Source organism: Phycodurus eques, chromosome 15 (genome assembly GCF_024500275.1).
Source record: "Phycodurus eques isolate BA_2022a chromosome 15, UOR_Pequ_1.1, whole genome shotgun sequence".
Classification (NCBI taxonomy): domain Eukaryota; kingdom Metazoa; phylum Chordata; class Actinopteri; order Syngnathiformes; family Syngnathidae; genus Phycodurus; species Phycodurus eques.
The window spans coordinates 20,607,620-20,626,670 of NC_084539.1; the positions used below are offsets into that span (position 1 = coordinate 20,607,620).

General features: G+C 41.5%; 1 protein-coding gene across 1 annotated transcript; it reads right to left on the reverse strand.

The window, feature by feature from the left end:
• Window positions 1-42: 42 nt before the first annotated feature.
• aif1l (allograft inflammatory factor 1-like) lies at window positions 43-14,944 on the reverse strand. The gene is made up of 6 exons (XM_061697982.1): window positions 14,764-14,944; window positions 14,541-14,602; window positions 11,050-11,116; window positions 7,822-7,863; window positions 5,699-5,864; window positions 43-2,161 (listed from the first exon to the last, which is right to left on the reverse strand). The coding sequence occupies exons 1-6, from the start codon at window positions 14,786-14,788 to the stop codon at window positions 2,071-2,073; spliced, it is 453 nt and encodes a 150-aa protein (XP_061553966.1). The 5' UTR covers window positions 14,789-14,944; the 3' UTR covers window positions 43-2,070.
• Window positions 14,945-19,051: the final 4,107 nt, after the last annotated feature.

Genomic DNA, 19,051 nt, shown 5'->3' on the forward strand with positions numbered 1-19,051 from the left:
TAAACAGTGTCAAAAAAATGTTTTAATTCCTTTGGTGTCTGCAAAAAAAAAACCAACAACAATAATGTGCATCTTCTTAATAAACAACGCTAAAATAGATAGCACGCAGTAAACAAAATAGCAGCTCAAAACAAAACAAAACCGCATGGAATGGGCCTTAGTATATGATGACACGTTCACAGTTAAAAGTAGTGCGATTGGAGGTAAAAGTCAAGAGTTGCGAGTGAGGCACAAATCACAGCACACGAACAAATGAAACAAATTGGGTGGTACCTCCAAAGGTTCTTAACGCTTGTAAAATTGGATTTAAAAAAAAAATGCCTTGAGATGTCTCAAATTTACATCAGTGTACCTCACTGTAATTACTTCCAGAAAATACTCTGGAAGTTACCATAATGTAAGTGGATACATTTTATGACACGCCCCCCCTCCACCTCAAAAAAAAAAAAAAAAAAGAAAAGAAAAAACTTGACCAAATATATAGACTGCTACGTTAGCTTCTAGTGCTAGCCGCCGACTGATAAGATGCCATCAACTTGTCACTTGGGATTTTGTTGTGTTTTTACATTAGTGCTTAGCGACTTCACGTTAAAGGAATGAAATGTGTGATGCCAATTACACCCTTCTGTTGTTTTTACATGATATTTAAAAGTGGGTAACTCATTGAAATGCTGATATAACCTTTAAGAAAGATAAAATGTTACTACTTGTATGAACTTAGCCAATACGCTGTGCTCACAGTACAGGATGAACTTAAAATGCACTAAGTTTACAAGTGAACTGAATTTGACCTTCTGAATGTTCAACGTTCCCATTTTGACATCACAAGACCAAAATGACACCTAACAATTGAGCAGCAGTACCTCACCATTACGTGGCTTCCAACAGGATGTTTTCAGAGGGCAGTTGCCAATGAGCTAGACACAAAGAGACTGGTGTAGTCACAGAAAGGCATAGACGTGGACATCCTTGGAAATGTTCATGGCTCAAACACCTGTTGTGAATTTTGCTGTTCAGCTCCTTGTTAGAGAACAGCAGGTTGTGCAAAAAGTATTGAAATACTGAACATGTGATTCAAAAGTTTGTAAAAAGATCAAAATCAACCTCACCTGCTAAAGGTTACAAATCCTTTTATTCTGAAATCCCATCCCAAAACTCAATAATCCTCACATAATTTGTGAAGGTTGTCAATTGTTTTGAAGTTGGACCAAACCTTTGAGGTACCACTGTCGAAGTAATAATGACATTGTGTGAGACTTGCAACTCTAAAATGTACCTAAATGCTCAGGATCAACTTTTACAATGACAGTTAGTGTTAAAAAAGAGGGGCAATGGTTGAAGGGGATCAATCACTTGTGAACACACAAAGAATGTTGTATAACATAAAATTCAATATCAAAGAACACAGATTTCATGGTTTTGTGGGGTTCGTATTTACTGCTTGGACCGCGCATTTGCACGCACTCCCTGTTGTTCCCGCACTGAGGCACTTGGAAAGAACATGATTGTACTGTTGTTGTTGAGTGTAACATTTGTGCCCGTAAATCACGGTCCTATACGTACGTGTGCTTGACCTCAAACCACGATGCAAGCGCGAGTGAAAGTCCAAAGCGCAGACTTGACAAACTAGTTACTGATTCCAGATCAGTGTTCCAGCTCCGCAAGAAGTGGGGCCCAGGGGCCCGTAATCTCTCAAAAGCGGACCGAGGTCGGCGCGGTGGGAATCCCTGTGAGGCTGCTGCGGAAATGGGATGAAGAAAGCTGCTTGTGCTCGTCTAAAAATAAAAGCATCTTCCCTTAAAACACAACACAACACTCAACTACAAAAAAAAAAAACATCTCGAGGAGATTACATGTACACTACGGATGCTACATCTTACCGAAAGAATAATATTCACAGTCAAACATCGTTTAGCGACGAGCTCCACCTAACGCAAAACAAACTTGACACCTTTCACGCACCGTACGTCACAAAAATATCCTCCTCCGTCCCGTCCATCAGTGGTCCACCAGGGTAAGAAAATTGGAAAGCAGCCTGTGAAGGCAGGAAATGGGGTTGGGGTGGGGGCCTTAAGGCAGGCTGGCGATGTCCCGCTTCGGAGGCGGGCCGTCCGGCTTGCAGGGCGCCGCCCCGTTGGCTTTGTCTTCGAAGATCAAGACTCTGTGGAAGGAGGACGAAGAAAAACTGTCAAATGGCCTGCATGGGTGGTTCAGAGATATTTGCCCACATAAATGGTTTTGGCCACCATGAAATCGGTTTTGTTTGCCAAAGTAACAGGTGGCACTATACACCTTTTTTGTTTTGTTTTTTGTTGTTGTTTAAATATACAAATGTGTAACTATTTTGTTGTGTGTCACTTACATAGTAAACTTCAACTGAGTGAAACACCTTGAAGCAAGCACATTTTGCCTCTCTGTGAGCAAGTCTTTTCATTCCCTCAAAGTGATGTAATACGATAGTCACCCATTTCTTGACAGAGTGAGAACAGGCAGCAAGGGAAACTTTAAAAGTGTGTTTTGATCATTTTAAATGTTTAAAAAAGTTGGTAGGGGTAAAACTATAAAAAGTTTTCTATATGGTCTCTCTAGATTGCAGATTTTCACCTATCGCGGGTGCGTCTGAAACGTACCCCTCACGTTAAACAGAGGTGCACTTTACTGTAAAACCCATTTCAAAACGATTGTTTAAAAAACTCAATATATTGGGGGCTGCAAGCGATTAACTCATTCACTGCCAGCCTTCCCAGATAACATGGATATTTGACTTCTAAATCCGTCAATGGCAGTGAATGAGTTAATTAAGACATACCAGCAGTTGCCTGGTGGAAAAATACTGCCTCTCACAGGTTATTCCTGGTACTACGACCATTATCTGGGTTGGGGGAGGACATATCTGAGTGTCTGGTGTACACCGCTTAAGTAGTTGCTAGGTCAAACAGCCGTGACCGTTGACCATGTCTTTGGCCCAGATTAGCACTTGTGGTGTTTCTGACACACAAATATGGCTGAAAACACAACCGCCTCCAAGGAGCATTCACAATTGGTGCGGAGGAGTCATGAGGAGGACTGACATTGACTGACTACTACTGCCCGTGGGGGGTAAAAAGGCAAGTAGTTATGAAAGGCTTAGACAATGATGTGTCTAAGCAGCCGAGGGACACGTCAAAAAAATGACTGTACACAGTCAAAAGATTTGGCGGCAGCTATTTGGAGCAAGTGTCTTTAATTTCCTTTTTTGGAGAACTTACACAGGGGTTCCAGTAAGCCCCAGAGAAAAGTCATCCAGACGATGAAAGAGACGCTGATGCTCATTTTGTTCTCCACACTGCCGCCACTGTTGCCGTTAGCATTTCCTGCGCCCTCCCAGGGACGACAGACACTTTTAATGGCTTTTCAATGCTCTCCATTTATCACGATCAGTCTATCTGAATACAAATCAGGAGCCAAATGAACATTAATTTACTTTTCAGTGTTCCATGTTGAGCTAAATGCCTCGGAAAACAGTCAACCTCCTATCACACGTTACATAAAATCTCAGGAGCGCTGCGTTTTTCACCTTCATAGCTACTGGCGTATGATTGAAGAATTCTGTCATTGTGTGGAATTTTATCACTATAGTATACAAACTATGTTCGAGGCCTATTGGAAGGTTTTTTCAGTTGCTGGACCGCCTGAGTCATGGTTACATTCCTCCAAAAAAAACATAAACTGTAGTGTTAGGCATGATTTTATTTGTAGCTGAAGTATGTGACTCAAATGTGTCAAAACTGCATACCTGAACAAAACTGCATACCTGAACAAAAACATTTTACTAGAATCTTTTCCCGCGCTGAATCCCTTTATGGCACAGGTGTCAAACTGGTGGCGCAGGCGCCAGATCCGGCCCGCCACGTCATTTTATGTGGCCCGCGAGTGTGCATCGACTTTGTTTCTTGCTAAAATACCAAAATTGCAAATTGGCTTCACTTTAAAAAATATTGAGATATTGCAAGGATTTTTTTGTTACCAAGCCCCCTTTTAAAATAAAATTGATTCATACTGTAGTTGAACAAACAGTTTTTACTGGCTTGTGATTTCAAAAGTAATTATCCATTAATTTGTGTATATGTAATAATATGAGGCAATCCTATGGGTTTGCAGCCATAACGGCCCTCCGAGTGGAACCATAACTGCGATGTGGCCCGTCACAAAAATAAGTTTGACACCCCTGCTTTATGGCGTTATCGCAATATTATATCTTGAGTCACTCTGAAGTTTCGTCATGTAGTTAATGTTTAACTTTTAACACACTCGGTGTGAAAACTCTTGAAATATGGGAAAGTTTAGTGGAAAAACACACGAGAGTAATGTACTGCTCTTACTTAAAGTGTGTTGTACTTGAGACGACCAACGTGGCACCAAACATAATGTCTGTCGTACTACCAAAACTGACTTGTAAAGAGGCAGCGTGGTGCCACAGGACAGCCAGAAAATACAAAGAGTCGAGAGCAGCAGTAGAAGAGGAAATAAAAGAAGCTTGGCTAAGGTCATCTTATCTGGTCACTCCGTTGCGGTTGCAAATTCTTTCGATCTCATTTAATATCGCGGTGAATACAATCAGTTGCTCCTCCTCAATTTGAGCTTCAGGTCGCTTCCTGATTGCCTATCGTTACATTTCATCTCAATCACAGTTTCAGTGGTTCAGCCAACTGTCCAACTGACTGAGCCATTGTCCCGACTGTTTTCCAAGCTGTTCGGGGAGGGAAAATCACTTATAATACACCCCACACCGCAGGATAATCGCTCAGGGTAATCTTTCAGAGACATTTGAGAATCGAGCCTCTGCTGACTTTGATTGCAGGGAGGAAAAAAACTTAAAATAGGCCCGATTATTGTTGTTGTGCCGTGCTTTAGTTGCTTTTTCTCAGAGACTTGGTACCGAAGGAGTCCGGTTTGTGTCTGAAGTCGCTGGTTAAAGTCCAGAACTCTCAACCATAAAACAATACTAGACCCGAGACTTTGTCCTTGGATGTAATTATTCAGAACACCAAACACATTGCATTCAAGAGTGGATGTTGCTGCCAGGCCAAGTGAACCATTCTTACAAATCATTGACAAGGAAATGCAGTCAAATTCCCATTAGTCATCACAAAGGACAAAAGGACTACATTGGTTTATTCACAGACGACAGCTGTGTGGGATCGTGTGATGTGTTTTTGTTAGGAAAAAAAAAAAAGGTTGGAGGGCAGGAGGAGGAAAAGTTGTGCGTTTTTTTTTTCTGCACTTGCTGCATTTGAAGATAAAGAGATTTGCCAACTAAAGAGTGCAGCCGGCTTAGTCCCGCAGAGCTGACATGCATCTCGCCCCCGAGGCAGGCCGCTTTAAAAGGGATCATCCACAATAACCCGATTGAAAATAGCGGCAAACGTCACTGTGCCTTTCCAAAAAGAGTTTACCCCTAGTCATGGAACGACCATGACTTTTGGGCGACGCACTTCTGTGCGGCCATCGGTGACTCACCAATAATCAGTTATCTAATCACACGATACCACAGCTAAGAATAACGATGGCCGGGTTGTGTTACCATGGAGATTAACACCCGAGGGCCGGTGACGTCAGCGTTCATCCTCGCGGACGGATGACGAAATTGGCTGACGCGGCGCTGCGAGCAGATGGTTACGAGACGCGACGCATGCACGCACACGAAGTTTACACTCACAGTTTGAGCACGGCCGAGCGTTTGCCCAGCATCATCTTGACGAAGTCCCTGTAGTCGATGGTGTTGCTGCTGGTGCCGCCCGTCACCTCCATAATCATTTTCTTCAGCTCCAAGTGGGTCTTGGGAACGCCCAGCTTCTCCATCATCCGCTTGAGGCCCATCAGATCTGAGACCGAGACAAAAATCGGCTGATTTTGGGGACTTACAGTCCAGTTACAGTGGGACCTTGACACACGAGTTGAATTAATTCAGCAACTCAATGTACTCTGATAGGAAATCAAATTTCCCTTTTGAAATGAAGTGAAATGCCATGAATCCGTGCCAGCCCTAACAAAAAAGCACCAGCATTTGTTTTTGTACTGTATCGTAAAATATAAAAACCTAAATAAAAAGACAATGTAAAGAAACAAACACCTTTTATAGTGTAATTACGCTGAAGTCTCAAAGTGCAGGAAATAATACAAGGAAAGAGGTTAAATAAGACGAAGTGGGACACTGGGAGGACCGAGGAGCGGAGAAAGGAATACATTGAGATGCGACGTAGGGCAAAGGTAGAGGTGGCAAAGGCCAAATAAGAGGCATATGACGACATGTATGCCAGGTTGGACACTAAAGAAGGAGAAAAGGATCTATAAAGGTTGGTCAGACAGAGGGATCGAGATGGGCAGGAAGAAGGAAGAGTAGAAGAGGCAAGTGTGGTGGACCAGGAAGTGGCAATGATTAGTAAGGGGTAAGTTAGAAAGGCATTGAAAAGGCAGGATGAAAACTGGAAAGGCATTCCTGTGGAGGTATGGAAGCATCTAGGAGAGGTGGCTGTGGAGTTTTTGACCAGCTTGTTCAATAGAATGAGAGGAAGACCAAAGAGATGGTTGATGGATGTAGTGAGGGACGACATGAGGGCAGTTGGTGTTCGAGAGGAGGATGCAGAAGATAGGCTTACATGGAAAAGGATGACACGCCGTGGCGACCCCTAACGGGACAAGCCGAAAGGAAAAGACGACGAAGAAGAAGAAGCTGAAGTCTTCGACAAACCTTGAAAATGTGTGCGCTGATGTGTGCCTTGAAGGGGCATGGCCTAGTTGAGTGACATCAGAACCTCCTATTTTAGCTCGATTTAGAAAATGGATGGAGGGATTTCCTCCCTCACACCAAAAAATGTGTTTTTTTATTTTTTAGGACATATTATTATATTATAGATTATTAAATTATCCATAGCTGTGATTGTGAGTGTGAATGCTATAGTTCACCCACGACCTTGAAGGTCCCATATTTTGGCTATTTAAACCACCATAGTGACTCTAACATGGACCTAGTATAAAAGTACTAATTTCATTAAAAAAAGAAAATAAGTATAAAAGTACCAATTTCATATAAAAAAAAACAACAAAAAAACAGCTTGGTTTTCTCATACGAGTGTCGAGAAAAGCCCTCTCTGACAGCTACTTTTGTTTGACCCAGTTTTGTATCTGCTTTGTCCATATTTGGCTAAGACCGCCCCCTTTCCTCTGATTGGTTGCCTCCGTGTAGAAGAGCCACTTGCGAGACCACGCGTTTGTTACGTTGACAGCGTTGGTTTGGGAGCGGAAAGGGAAGGCGGAGATCTTCGCTCGTGACGCAGATAAGGGAGAGAAATTCGAATGACCTGATTTCAGGCCTCTCGGCAGAAAAACGTGTAGAACTCAGGGATGCGTAGACAATTTCATTTCATATTTCACATGTTTACTGAGGAGCCATAGAGACAATATTACATCCCAATTACTGGAAAAAGTTGGTTTGGCAAAATATGTTCCCTTTCATGAGGTCGCTACAACATGGTGCCAGTTATGGGATAGTTGAGGTCAATTCACACTATGGCATTGTGTCATTAAAGTTGTCTAAAGTTGAAGTGTGACTAAAAATATGGAGAAATAAGATGCGGCAAAAAAATTCCCCTCTAAATCTGCGCAAAATGGAAAAAAAGAAGAATGGAATGTACATTGGAAAAATTTGACTTCAATGATTGCGTAGGCAGTTAAATGAAGGTTTTACAATCAAGTTTCAGTGCACACATTGTTTACTGCTGTTGACTTTGCACGTTAGTCAGCATTTGGTTATTTTCTTTGTTTCATATCTTGGTTACTCACCGATCTCGTCTTGGTCATTCAAGTCAAATTCAGCATATTTATCTGTGAAACAAGCAAAAGACGAGATAAGAAAAAAAAAAAACAACCATGTCTGCTGGAAGAAAGAACAAGCAGCTGATCACGACAGGTGGCTTTTCTCTCCTTTACCAAAGCACAGCTAACCTGAGACTGACAAGAGTAAAAACACTTTTTTCCCCCAATTCCTTTGAGTTATAATTCAATAAAATGTGCCTTTTCACACACCTCTCAAGCAGAAACACACATAACATCTAGTCAGATTTATGCAACAGATTCAAGTGACAGGAACAAGTGTGTTTTTACATCTGCTGTTTTCAAAAGCCTGCTTCTTTTCCCCTTAAATGTCGCCGTTTTCTCTCCTCTAGTCAGATTACACTTTCTGTCGCACAATGGCAGCTGTGTGCACGCGAGCGTGCGTGCGTGTTGGGAGGCCGAGAGACGGAACTGTGTTAACTGTGTGAACCCGTGGGGAGCGGGACGGGACAATGATCCGCCTGTTCCCAAACTTGGGGGATTAGGCCTCCTCGCATACACACATTCACCCACCCACCCACACATTGCACAGCTGAGTAGGACACAGCCTGTTGATCATCTGCAGCCACAGAAAACAGGCCGACCGAAGTCTGTGGCCTCTTTAGAGTCCTAGACGGGCGTCAGTTTTTTTTTTTTCCATCTCAGCCGGTGTCTTCAGGGACATTCGGAATTTAGGAACACACAACGCAACATGAACCGACCAATAAAAGAATGAATTTTCTTGGAATATATTGCAGTTTATATACTACACTGTGTGTATGTGGCGCATGGACACGTTACCAAACACAAATACCCCCCACCGTGTTGGCAACGTCACCCAGCAATCAAGTCCCGCTAATTAAAAGCTAACACTGTTAGCCAACGCTAATCTAGGCATCCAACAAAACTCAATGCAGCTCTGTTTACCTTGTGACATTTCAACATAGCTTTATTTACTACAAATAATGTACAACCCCAATTCCAATGAAGTTGGTACGTTGTGTTACACATAAATAAAAACAGAATACAATGATTTGCAAATCATGTTCAACCTATATTTAATTGAATACACTACAAAGATATTTAATGTTCATACTGATAAAACTTCATTGTTTTTAGCAAATAATCATGAACTTAGAATTTTATGGCTGCAACACGTTCCAAAAAAGCTGGGTTGTATCTTTGTTCATTTATGTATGCCAACGAGTGTCAGGCAGGACAATTAAATGCTCTTCCACTAGATGGCAGAAGGTACATAACTAACCTGTACATCCACATAGCTTGTGTTCAACTAAACAGGCCCTTATTTCACACAAAGTACATTTTTGAGTAAAACTGAGACAAGGATCATCATTATTTCAGTGTAGTAAACCCCCGCATATTCGTGGTTCGGCATCCCCAAATTCACCGATTTTTGTGGGGGAAGCTATCCTCCGCTATTGGCTAAAAGACTCCCCTTTGCTGTTTTTGTGCTCAGGCCAAAGCAATGAAGTATTGCTTTCCTGTCATCGTGGTACCAAGGAACTATGTTGCAGTAAGCTGATAAGCTTCATTTAGACAAAAGTATTGGTTTAGCGCCATCTTGATGCCAAGAAATTATTCTGAAGTGAGTTGAGGAGGTTCATTTTGTCAAATGTATATCTTTACTGCCATCTTGCAGTAACTTGGTGCCAGGGAACTGCTAAAGTAAGTTGTGGACCTTCATTTAGACAAATGTAGTGCTTTGGTACCAAGTTGGGGCATCTATTTGCCTCTTGGGGATGAGTGAATTACATGCGGATTTTCACAATTCACAGCAGGGCTCAGTGCCTACTAATAAAGTTCACTCCTCTCTTTGTGACATTTTTTTCGTCTGGTGGTGTTTTCCAAAGTAGAATCTATACTTGGCTCAATAATAGGTGGAATAAACTGGTTTAGGCCATATGATATTTGAAATTCTGGGCATGAATCATTTTGCATGTCACACAGCAAGAGGAGAAAGAACAGACATGGTTTTGATCTTCACAGAAAGTCTTAAGGGAGTGCGGAAGGCCTTTGTTGTGGCTTCTGTAAGCAGAATAACGTCATGCTAAAATGTGCCGCCCCAGTTCAAAACAACATGAGTCATACTCTGGATAAACTACAAAAAAAACAAAAACATTCAGCTTTTTGTGCGTTTGAACTCAGTTTACATGTCAAAATGAGATCGCTGTAACAGTGCTTTTTGGTTCTACCGGCGGGCAGGAACAAAGTTCTGCAGTGCGTGATAACAGCAGGCGGCGATAAAATAAAATTTACAAACAAAAAAATAAAAACGCCCGGCCGCATTCCATCGGGGGCCAGACTTGGCCTCACAAACCTCAATGCAGCCTTTTCCCACACGGGGAAGTGTGTGTGTGTGTGTGTGAAAACATTTATAAAACTATTGAGGCTGGAACACTTGCCAGCAAAGCAGTACTACAACTGCATTCCGACAGTGCTACCTTCCAAGCTTAAACAAAACTTGGCTTTGAATGTCATAAAAACGCAGACCTCATTTCAGCCAGTATCAACGGATGAACTCTGTTTTGGTTTTTGCTACCTTTATCTGAAAAGAGAGGAAGAAGAACATGAGAAGAATAGCAAAGTTAGCAGTCCAAATACTTTTGTCCAGAGAGTTTCAGCATCATGATTTTTTTTAAGGTTTCACCTTTTTTTTTGTTCTTGAGACAAACCTTTTCTGAAAAATGGACTTCTAATTTAGTCCTCATGAATGGTGTTAAACATTTTAGTCACATCTGTCTGTGATGTTTGGCAAGATGGAGCACAGAGTGAAGATGCAAAACTGCTACATTAGCTTCCCGCCAGCTCGCCGCCGTTTGTCACTTCAGCTAAAGTGACTGAGCTAAAGTGATGCTTCCCTTTTTAGTGCTGTGACTGCTTTTATTTGAGTAGGTTTCTTCATGTTTTTCCTCTTGATATAATGTTTTGTGTGTAAACGACTTTGATTTACTGAGTAAAGATGTCGACTGTTAGCGTCTCGCTTGCTAGCGACCGACTGGTTAGCTGCCATTTACTTGTCACTATTAATCGAAATTTTTGTTTTGTTTTTTACATGGTGTTGATTTGTAATGTTTACTACGCCTCTATAATCGTCATCAACTGTAAACGAGTGTTGAAAGAGTGTTGTGCTGGACCGTGGGGATTCCGCTGTACGAGCGACGACATCCATTTGCTTACTTTTGAAACCCTCCAGCTTCTCTGCGAGGTCATCTTCATCCCTGTACTTCTGGTCCTCCAGGAATTCCTGATCAAGGGTAAAAACAAAACAGAAGGATAAAGTCAGTTCTTGCTGTCAAAAAAGGTGACAAAAACATGATGACTCACACAACGGGAGCTCGTCCTAGTTGATTCGTCACGACTGAGTGAGTTTATAAAAGTAGGACATCTCGCCAGGAAAGAAAGAAAAAAAAGCCAGAAGGGATCCATACTAATGAAATGATAATGAAGCAATCCGCCATGTGGAGCCACATTCTGGTCTGACCTCCATAAGACTGCCGCGTTTCTAATGAAGCGTGACGAGGATCAAGGCCAGCCTGCTTTACGCGTTAGCGTCCTCGTATGAATATAGAAATTAGGGTATCGCAATGACCATTTCGTACGTCCTGTTGAGAAACGATGCCGCTACTGTTGAGTATCAGCTCTGAATCTACAAACATAACGGCGTCGTCACAGGCAAATGACAATAATTTCAGGGATGCGCCTATAATATCATATCATTGCCGATACTGTACGTCTGAACAGTACTCGTACTCGTCCTCCGATACTAAGACACCGACAGCACTTTACCGGCCTGACGGATACCTTCCGGACAGGTAGAGTTGGAGCCATGCCAGTCGTGTGGAGATCATTTAAGGTAAACACAGATGGCAACGCTGCAAATTATGCTCATGCTTTGCGAACGTGGAGGCTGATTGTCATCATCACAGTCTAGGTCACTGGAATAAAAAAGAAAAAAAAAAGCTATTTTTCTAGTCTTTCAGCATAGCAAACTTTTTTTTTTTGCACATCCAAGCGTGAAAACATTTGTACAAACTGAAATTGCGACAAGAATTTAAATTCATGGCTTTCGTATTTTACACACTTATACCCTGTTTCCTCAAATAGTAGCCGTCACTTTAAATCAACTCCTCCACCTTTCGCACCCCCAAAAACGACCAGTTTCACGAAAGACATCTTTAACCACAACATCGCCTGGTTGCCCAGAAGACCTGGCATCTGTAAAGCTGACATTTAAAGCAAACTCCGAAGAGGAAAGTACTGCTGTATCGCAGATGGGTGAAGGCAACTTCTTTGTACAAACACAAATCTTTCAATAATATTAAACCTTATTACCACTGTAGTGCAATTTATGTCAAGTGTGAACAGATTTGAAAACAAAAATAAAAATAACTTTTACGAAGAAATGAAGAAAAACTGACTGATACTAGTAAGTGGCGCAGCTGCCCGGAACATCAACATGGATGAACATAACATTGTAGTGCGACCACATGTCGGAGTTTACTGCAACTCAAAGGCAAATCTAGTTCAACGCTCAGACCCCCAATCGCTGTAAAACGGTTTCTGGCAACATAGAGCAACAATATTGCCGGTTGTTCTGCAATTCCCGCTGTAGATGGATACTTTGTTACCATATTCCGGAGCAAAACATTCAGAACTGCTTTAAGTGTGATTTGAGCGATTGTGTCCGAACAAATTATTAAGTGTCAAGACAGACACATGAGGACACCATCAGAGACATATTCGGGAGGATTTTTTGATTTATGGTTGATGCACTAGATGCAAACTAGTAAAATTCTACGTCACCTGTTATACTAGTAACACACACTTGTCAACTAGTGCACAGATCTGTCTCACATGTAACAACATGTAGTTGTCCTACTAGTGAGAACAAAGAACTAACTAGTACTTGGACCTGGAGCTCGATATCAAGGACATCAAAGCCTACTTCGCACACTGCTCTTCTCACGAATAATGTTCCTTTTGCGTTATTTAAGTCAAGTTTTTAGTTCAAGTGACACCGTTTGAAATTGTCACGGTAATTTTGACTTTCCAATTTAACGAAGCCCCTCGGAATTTTGGCCCGTACCTGCTTATTGGTGGATATATTTTCACTGAAACATGTCAGCCAATCGGAGAAGGGTGGCCCGAGTAGCAGACAAAATGAAACTGTTGAGGAGATATGTTGAGAAATAATTAAGTTACAGTAATCCATCGCGGGCGCTACGCTCCAGGCCGCCACCTCGACAAATGAAATCCACGATATAGAAATACCCTATTTAAATAAACCCTAGAAATGTTTATAGCACATTTTTAAAGATCTTGAAATAGACTTATACATACACATAAACACCAAATATATTGAGAGAGAGCAAGAGCAATGGATAACGCAAAATATTGTACAAACAGTTTTAAAAAAAAATTGCAACTGCAATAACACAAAAAAAAAATCTGTAATATAGCGGGACCGCGAAGAATGACAGGGGTTTATTGTATACTGTTTTACTTTAATTTGAAAGACTTTTTTTTTTTTTTTAAACCACATTTGCTATAGACAATATCACATGGAAATGTTCCCCAAAAAGGCCATTACTTCCCATACACAAAAAAAAAAAAAAAAAACTCAATTTCTCCGGAATCCAACATCCGATATTCAAGATTCTTAAGTGTGTTGTACTCAGGTTGAAGTGGCCATTTCAACCAGACTCAGCATTTCGACAAGGCTGTCATTTTGGGGAAATATTGTCACGTTGGTAATTGTTTTACTCATGGCAACAAAGCTGGATAGCAAGGACATCGAAGAAGTGCTCCACTTTGACGACGTATCCGAGATCCATTTATTTATTAGGTATCATCGATATCCAGCTTACTAGTTGGACAACAGTTGCACTTTGGAGTGAAAAAAACATTACTAGTAAGAAACAGTTATTCAAATAGTGCGCTGAATTGTCTTACTAGTGAGAACAAAGAGTATACTAGTGTCACGAACCGAAAACTGGATTTCAAAGATATCGACTAAATGCTCTCAAATAACCTTCCACAAAAGCCTGCTCGACGAACAATACAACCAAGATACTGATGTTGGGCTCGCAAGCCACAGCTTGGGGAACTTCCCTTGGTCCCCACGAGCACATGAAACTTAAAAAAAAAAAAAAAAAAAAGAAGAAAAGGAATGCAGTGATGCACAGGAATGCCCCACAGGCCCATTGAACTGCATTTTCACGCTGCCACAACGGGGGGAGCTGATAACAAGGAGACTGAATATGCAAAGACTACATGCAAAATGTGTGATTGAACAACTAGAACAAAGAACCTCATTGAATTGAGAGACTCCAGGAAAACACGCGCGGGCGCACACCTGTTTCCCCCGGGTCAAATAGCGAGGAGACAGGTGCTACGGTAAGTAAAAAGCGTACATATATATATATATATATATATATATATATATATATATATATATATATATATATCAATATATATATGTATATATATGTATATATTAATATATATATGTATATATATTTATATATATTTTAGCACAGTGAAGTCAGGCATTTTGAGGTGACGTCCCTAAGCTTCGCCACACTGTCAAGTGCACGCGCACACACTTCCGAAGGCGACACATTCTTTTGCTTTTACCGTCAAACCAAGAAATAAAAGACGCCATTTACCTGGTTTACCTCCTCCAGTTTTTGTCTTTGTTGCTCCTTTAGCAGCCCGAAGGCTTTCCCTCCTAAAAGAAAAAGAAAGAAAGAAAAAAAAAAGCCCAAAAGACGTCAAAATGGACGTGACCTAGCTTAAACAAGCCATTGTAATTGTTTGAATTCAAACTCACCATCGAGAAATAAAGCCGAGCAATTACAACATTTATTATTATTTGTTTAAAAATCTTACCTTGTACGTTTTTACTCGCAGGCATCCCAGCGGGTTTTTTTTGTGTGTATTTAATCCAGTTTACGGGTTAAAGTTCGAGAGCCGAGAAGGCCACCGCAAGACGTGCGGGTGATGCTCCAACCTTGCTCGGTCAAAGGCTGCTTGTGCTCGGCTTCCCTCTCAGTCTGTGGCCACCCGGAACCAATGTCAAGCCACACTTAGTGAGGAAATCAACATCCGGTAACGGCCCCCCGAAATAAATCATAACGTCACCGAAAACGTAACTTTCAAGACATACGGAGCCATAAAAGAGGACTATATACTTGTTTTTTTACACAAAAAGAAATCTGACAAAACGACGTTTTCCGGAACGGTAAGCATCAAGTGCGCACGACAATAGTTGGCGTTTAGTTTGAAACAAGCACTTTGGTTTCCGTTATAAATGATGCTCATGCTTGCCACCTTGTGGTGAAACGACCTCAATTCACAGCACCGTGTTTTTGTTTTATTACATTATATGAAACAACTCAAAGTAAAAGTCTGCTTCGAACTAAGGACATTTAAATCTAAACCCTAAAACCATTCATAAATAATAATAAAATAAAATAAAAATCTCTATTGCCTCGTTTTCATCCTCTTGTTTTTATTTTGTGATTTTAACCTGGTCATCTGTGTTTTGTCATTTTAATGTTTTGTTTCATCTGTGAATTTATCCTGATTATAACTTTTTCAAATCTCTGATGGAGCAGTATTACTGTATTATTACTGTACTGGAAAAGGAGCCGCATTATTTTTCCTCCCACAAGGTGGCGCTCATAGCGCAGGTAAATAGCCATTGTGCTGCTCGTTCAGCAACTACACACTTCATTAATCAGCATATCCATAGTGAGAAAAATAGCACAAGGCAGGGGTGTCAAAATCATTTTTGTCGCGGGCCACATTGTAGTTATGGCTTCCCTCAGAGGGCCGTTATGACTGTGAACCCATCTGACTTATTGTCTCACATAATGACATATACACAACAAATTGATGGATAACTACTTGTGAAATCAGAAGCCAATTAAAAAAAACGTTTGTTCAACTATTATTACATTTATTACTCAACATTATACAAGCAAAGAGAGCAATTTTGGTATTTTCACAAAAAATATGAAGTCGACATGCATGATTTGCTTTCGCGGCCCACATAAAATGATGTTCCGGGCCGGATCTGGCCCCCGGGCCACCAGTTTGACACGTGCGGCACGAGGGAATGCACCCTATAAATTCCGCATAGCAATAAGTGACAGAGCGAAATGGACGGGACAAGCAAAAGGAATTGGAGAAAAGACATCGCGCCTCTTAGCAACGATTCGTTTGAGCAGAACTCTTTTGAACGACGGTGTCGATTTTCACCATCGGAATAATCATTTGAAATTCCAAAATGTAGTCAGGCCATAGCGCCGTCTCACAGAAAAGTGGTGCTTTGCTGGCATCTCGTGGCCTCTATTGGAAATTACAAACCGTTTTGAGGGGCTTACATTTTCGCTTTTAGCAGCAAGACTTGTTCACTAACACTGTAGTTGCAAAGTTTTCCAATGAAAGTAGTTTTTTTTTTAATAGCGCCATCCATCTTGAACAAGTTCGAAGGAAAGTTTTGAAACGAGCTGACTGGCCACGCCGTTCAATGCAAGCCGGCGCAAATGAGTTTCTGGCTCGCACGGCGCTGTGGGTGATAATTCAAAACCACGTGCGGGGGGGGGGGGGGAAAGAAAAATGAGACCGTAGATGAACCGGGTCAGGGGTTAAGGGGTAATTGCATCCTCAGAGGCTGTTGAAAAGAAAAGAAAAAAATCCTCAATTCATGGAAAGAGAGGAAGGATGAATAGCTGCAGGGAACAGAGGCAGGAAGAGTAAAACTGGAGAACGAGGCTGATGAAACCGAGGCGCGAACAGAAAAAAAAAAAACGATTGAGATGAGACTTACACAGTCACGACAGGTGCAATACGAGCGTGTGTGTGTGTGTGTGTGTGATTTGAGGCCAGCTAAGTAGAGCAACTATTTAGACAGTCTGGATTCAGGATTGTCTCACAAAAGGACCTCCAAAGTCGCGACTGTGAGCCAGACGGTGTTCCACAGAGAACTGCCCCGGATCCCCTTCTGTTCTTGCTTTACACCGCAGAGTTCCCTGACAAGACGGCCACCTGAGGTTCTCTTATTACTTACAGGCAACATCAAGAACCACAATAAAGTGAAAGAACACACACACACAAAATAATCACAAAGAAAGGATATATAAAAATGACTTCAAATGTATCAAAACTAAATAAAGAAAAGAAGCAGAAAAACAAATGTCGAGCAAATAGTCTGTTGACTGTTAATTCCTCAAAGAGGTGCTTAGCTCGCTTATGCCTGGGCTGTCTGAGGCGAATGGATGACCAAAAAAATGGCTCCAATGCCCAGCGTGTACCTAATGAAGTGCCTCTCTTCAAACGGCCACATGAGGTCAGCATCGAGTCACGCTGGAGTCGCTTTCCCTCCAGACTGGGAGGTCATGTTTACTGATTTGTCATGTTAGGTAAAAGCAAATATTGCAGATTTCCATCAGGAATCGGGCCGTGGTCACGTGACAAAAGCGCACTAGTAAGACACTGTCTAGTAGTCCAATAATAGTGCAACGAATTGTCTTACCAGTTTAGGACAAATAGCATACTAGTAGATGGACCTTAAGCTGGATATCAAGGATATTGTCCTTGAGACCTTTGTGTGTGTGTAGGTCTACTAATGATAGACATGTCTACCAAATTTCATGTTGCTAAGTCAAATTAGCGTTGGGGGGCAGAATTTTTAAAACAGCACGGGGGAGGGGTAACTGCTGAGTTATTAGAGATTCATCTTTTATGGCGCGTCATTAAGTGTCACTGGCAAGCAGTGAGGAAAACTTGCGGTTCAGATTGAGAAAGCAGTTGGACAAAATCTCTAGGATGAGTTTGCTTTTGAAGGACAGTTGGAAATGGTCAAAATAACCCCCAAAATTGTCTTTTTGGTTTTGTTGCTTGAGATTTTTGTGCGTGTAGTCTTCGTATATGTTCACACTCATTTGTCAACCAATTTTTTTTCTTTTTCACCTTCTTGTCTTTTTAGGCATGGTTTCTTCAAGCTTTTTTTAAAAATGTTTTTACATTTTTTTTGGTGGGCCGACTCATGATAGACACATCTAAATATGATGTTGCTTTCGTGAACTTTTCAAAACATTCCGATTTTTGGCCCCGGTTTGCCGAGCCTGCTCGCGTCACACCGCTGAAAGTAGACAAAACAAATTTGCAGCGTGAAAGTGAACCTGCTGATGAATGAGAGGCCCACGCTTCCCTTTCCCGTTTTAATCGAATCAAATTAAACGCTGAAAAAGACGCCGCCCGGTGTCACGCTTGGCGCTTGTGTCGGCCACTTTTGTTTCCAAGAATTTGGACGTGGCGCGTCTGAGTGGCGCCTTTGCGCGCAGCGGACTAATTGACTTGACTAATTGGCTCAATACGTTTTAATTCGATGATGTGACGAGCCGCGAAACAACAGCGGATGCACTCTGACCGCGATAATAATGAAGCAGCGTTATCAATATTGATCTGCTCAATGCAATCGCGTATTTTGCAGCCTGATTACAAAAAATGAGTTGTTGAGAAAGGGGAAATTTGGTGCGACGCCACAGGAGGCCTGGCAGGAAACCCAATCCGCTATGTGCGGAACGCCACTTGACCAACGCCGTCAACGGGATAGCTGACTTCCTGTGCATGCTACGCTAACGAGCATAACTAGCATTGATGACGTTTGAAGCCGAACTTGCTAAATAATGTTTTTTTTTTTTTTTTTTTTTTATATGGCCGGTGTCATCGGACAAACAGTTTTTGTCACACTTTCTCCTTCAATGCCAATTGTATCGCTCAGTCTGGTGTGTGCACCTTGGCCACCTGGGGGCAGTGTAAGACAGAAAGCCAGATATACTGGACTGGAGACTCAGTAATACGAGTCATTCTTCGCAGAGGATAAAGAATATATGCCTGTGAGTATTGTTATATTATCTGTCTACATGTGTTGTTGGACCTTATGTGTTCAGATCTCCATTTTTTTAAAAAAGCATCTTTATTTATATAGCGCCTTTCATACACAAGGTACTTCAATGTGCTTTATTACTTTGATTAAAAGTAGAACATTTAAAATGGTCAAAAAAAGAACAGAAAAACTTCAAAAAAAAAAAAACAAAGTACACAAATAAAACACAACTCACTAAAATGGCTAAAAGAATGTACAGTGCAAGTAAAAAGGTAACGGGGT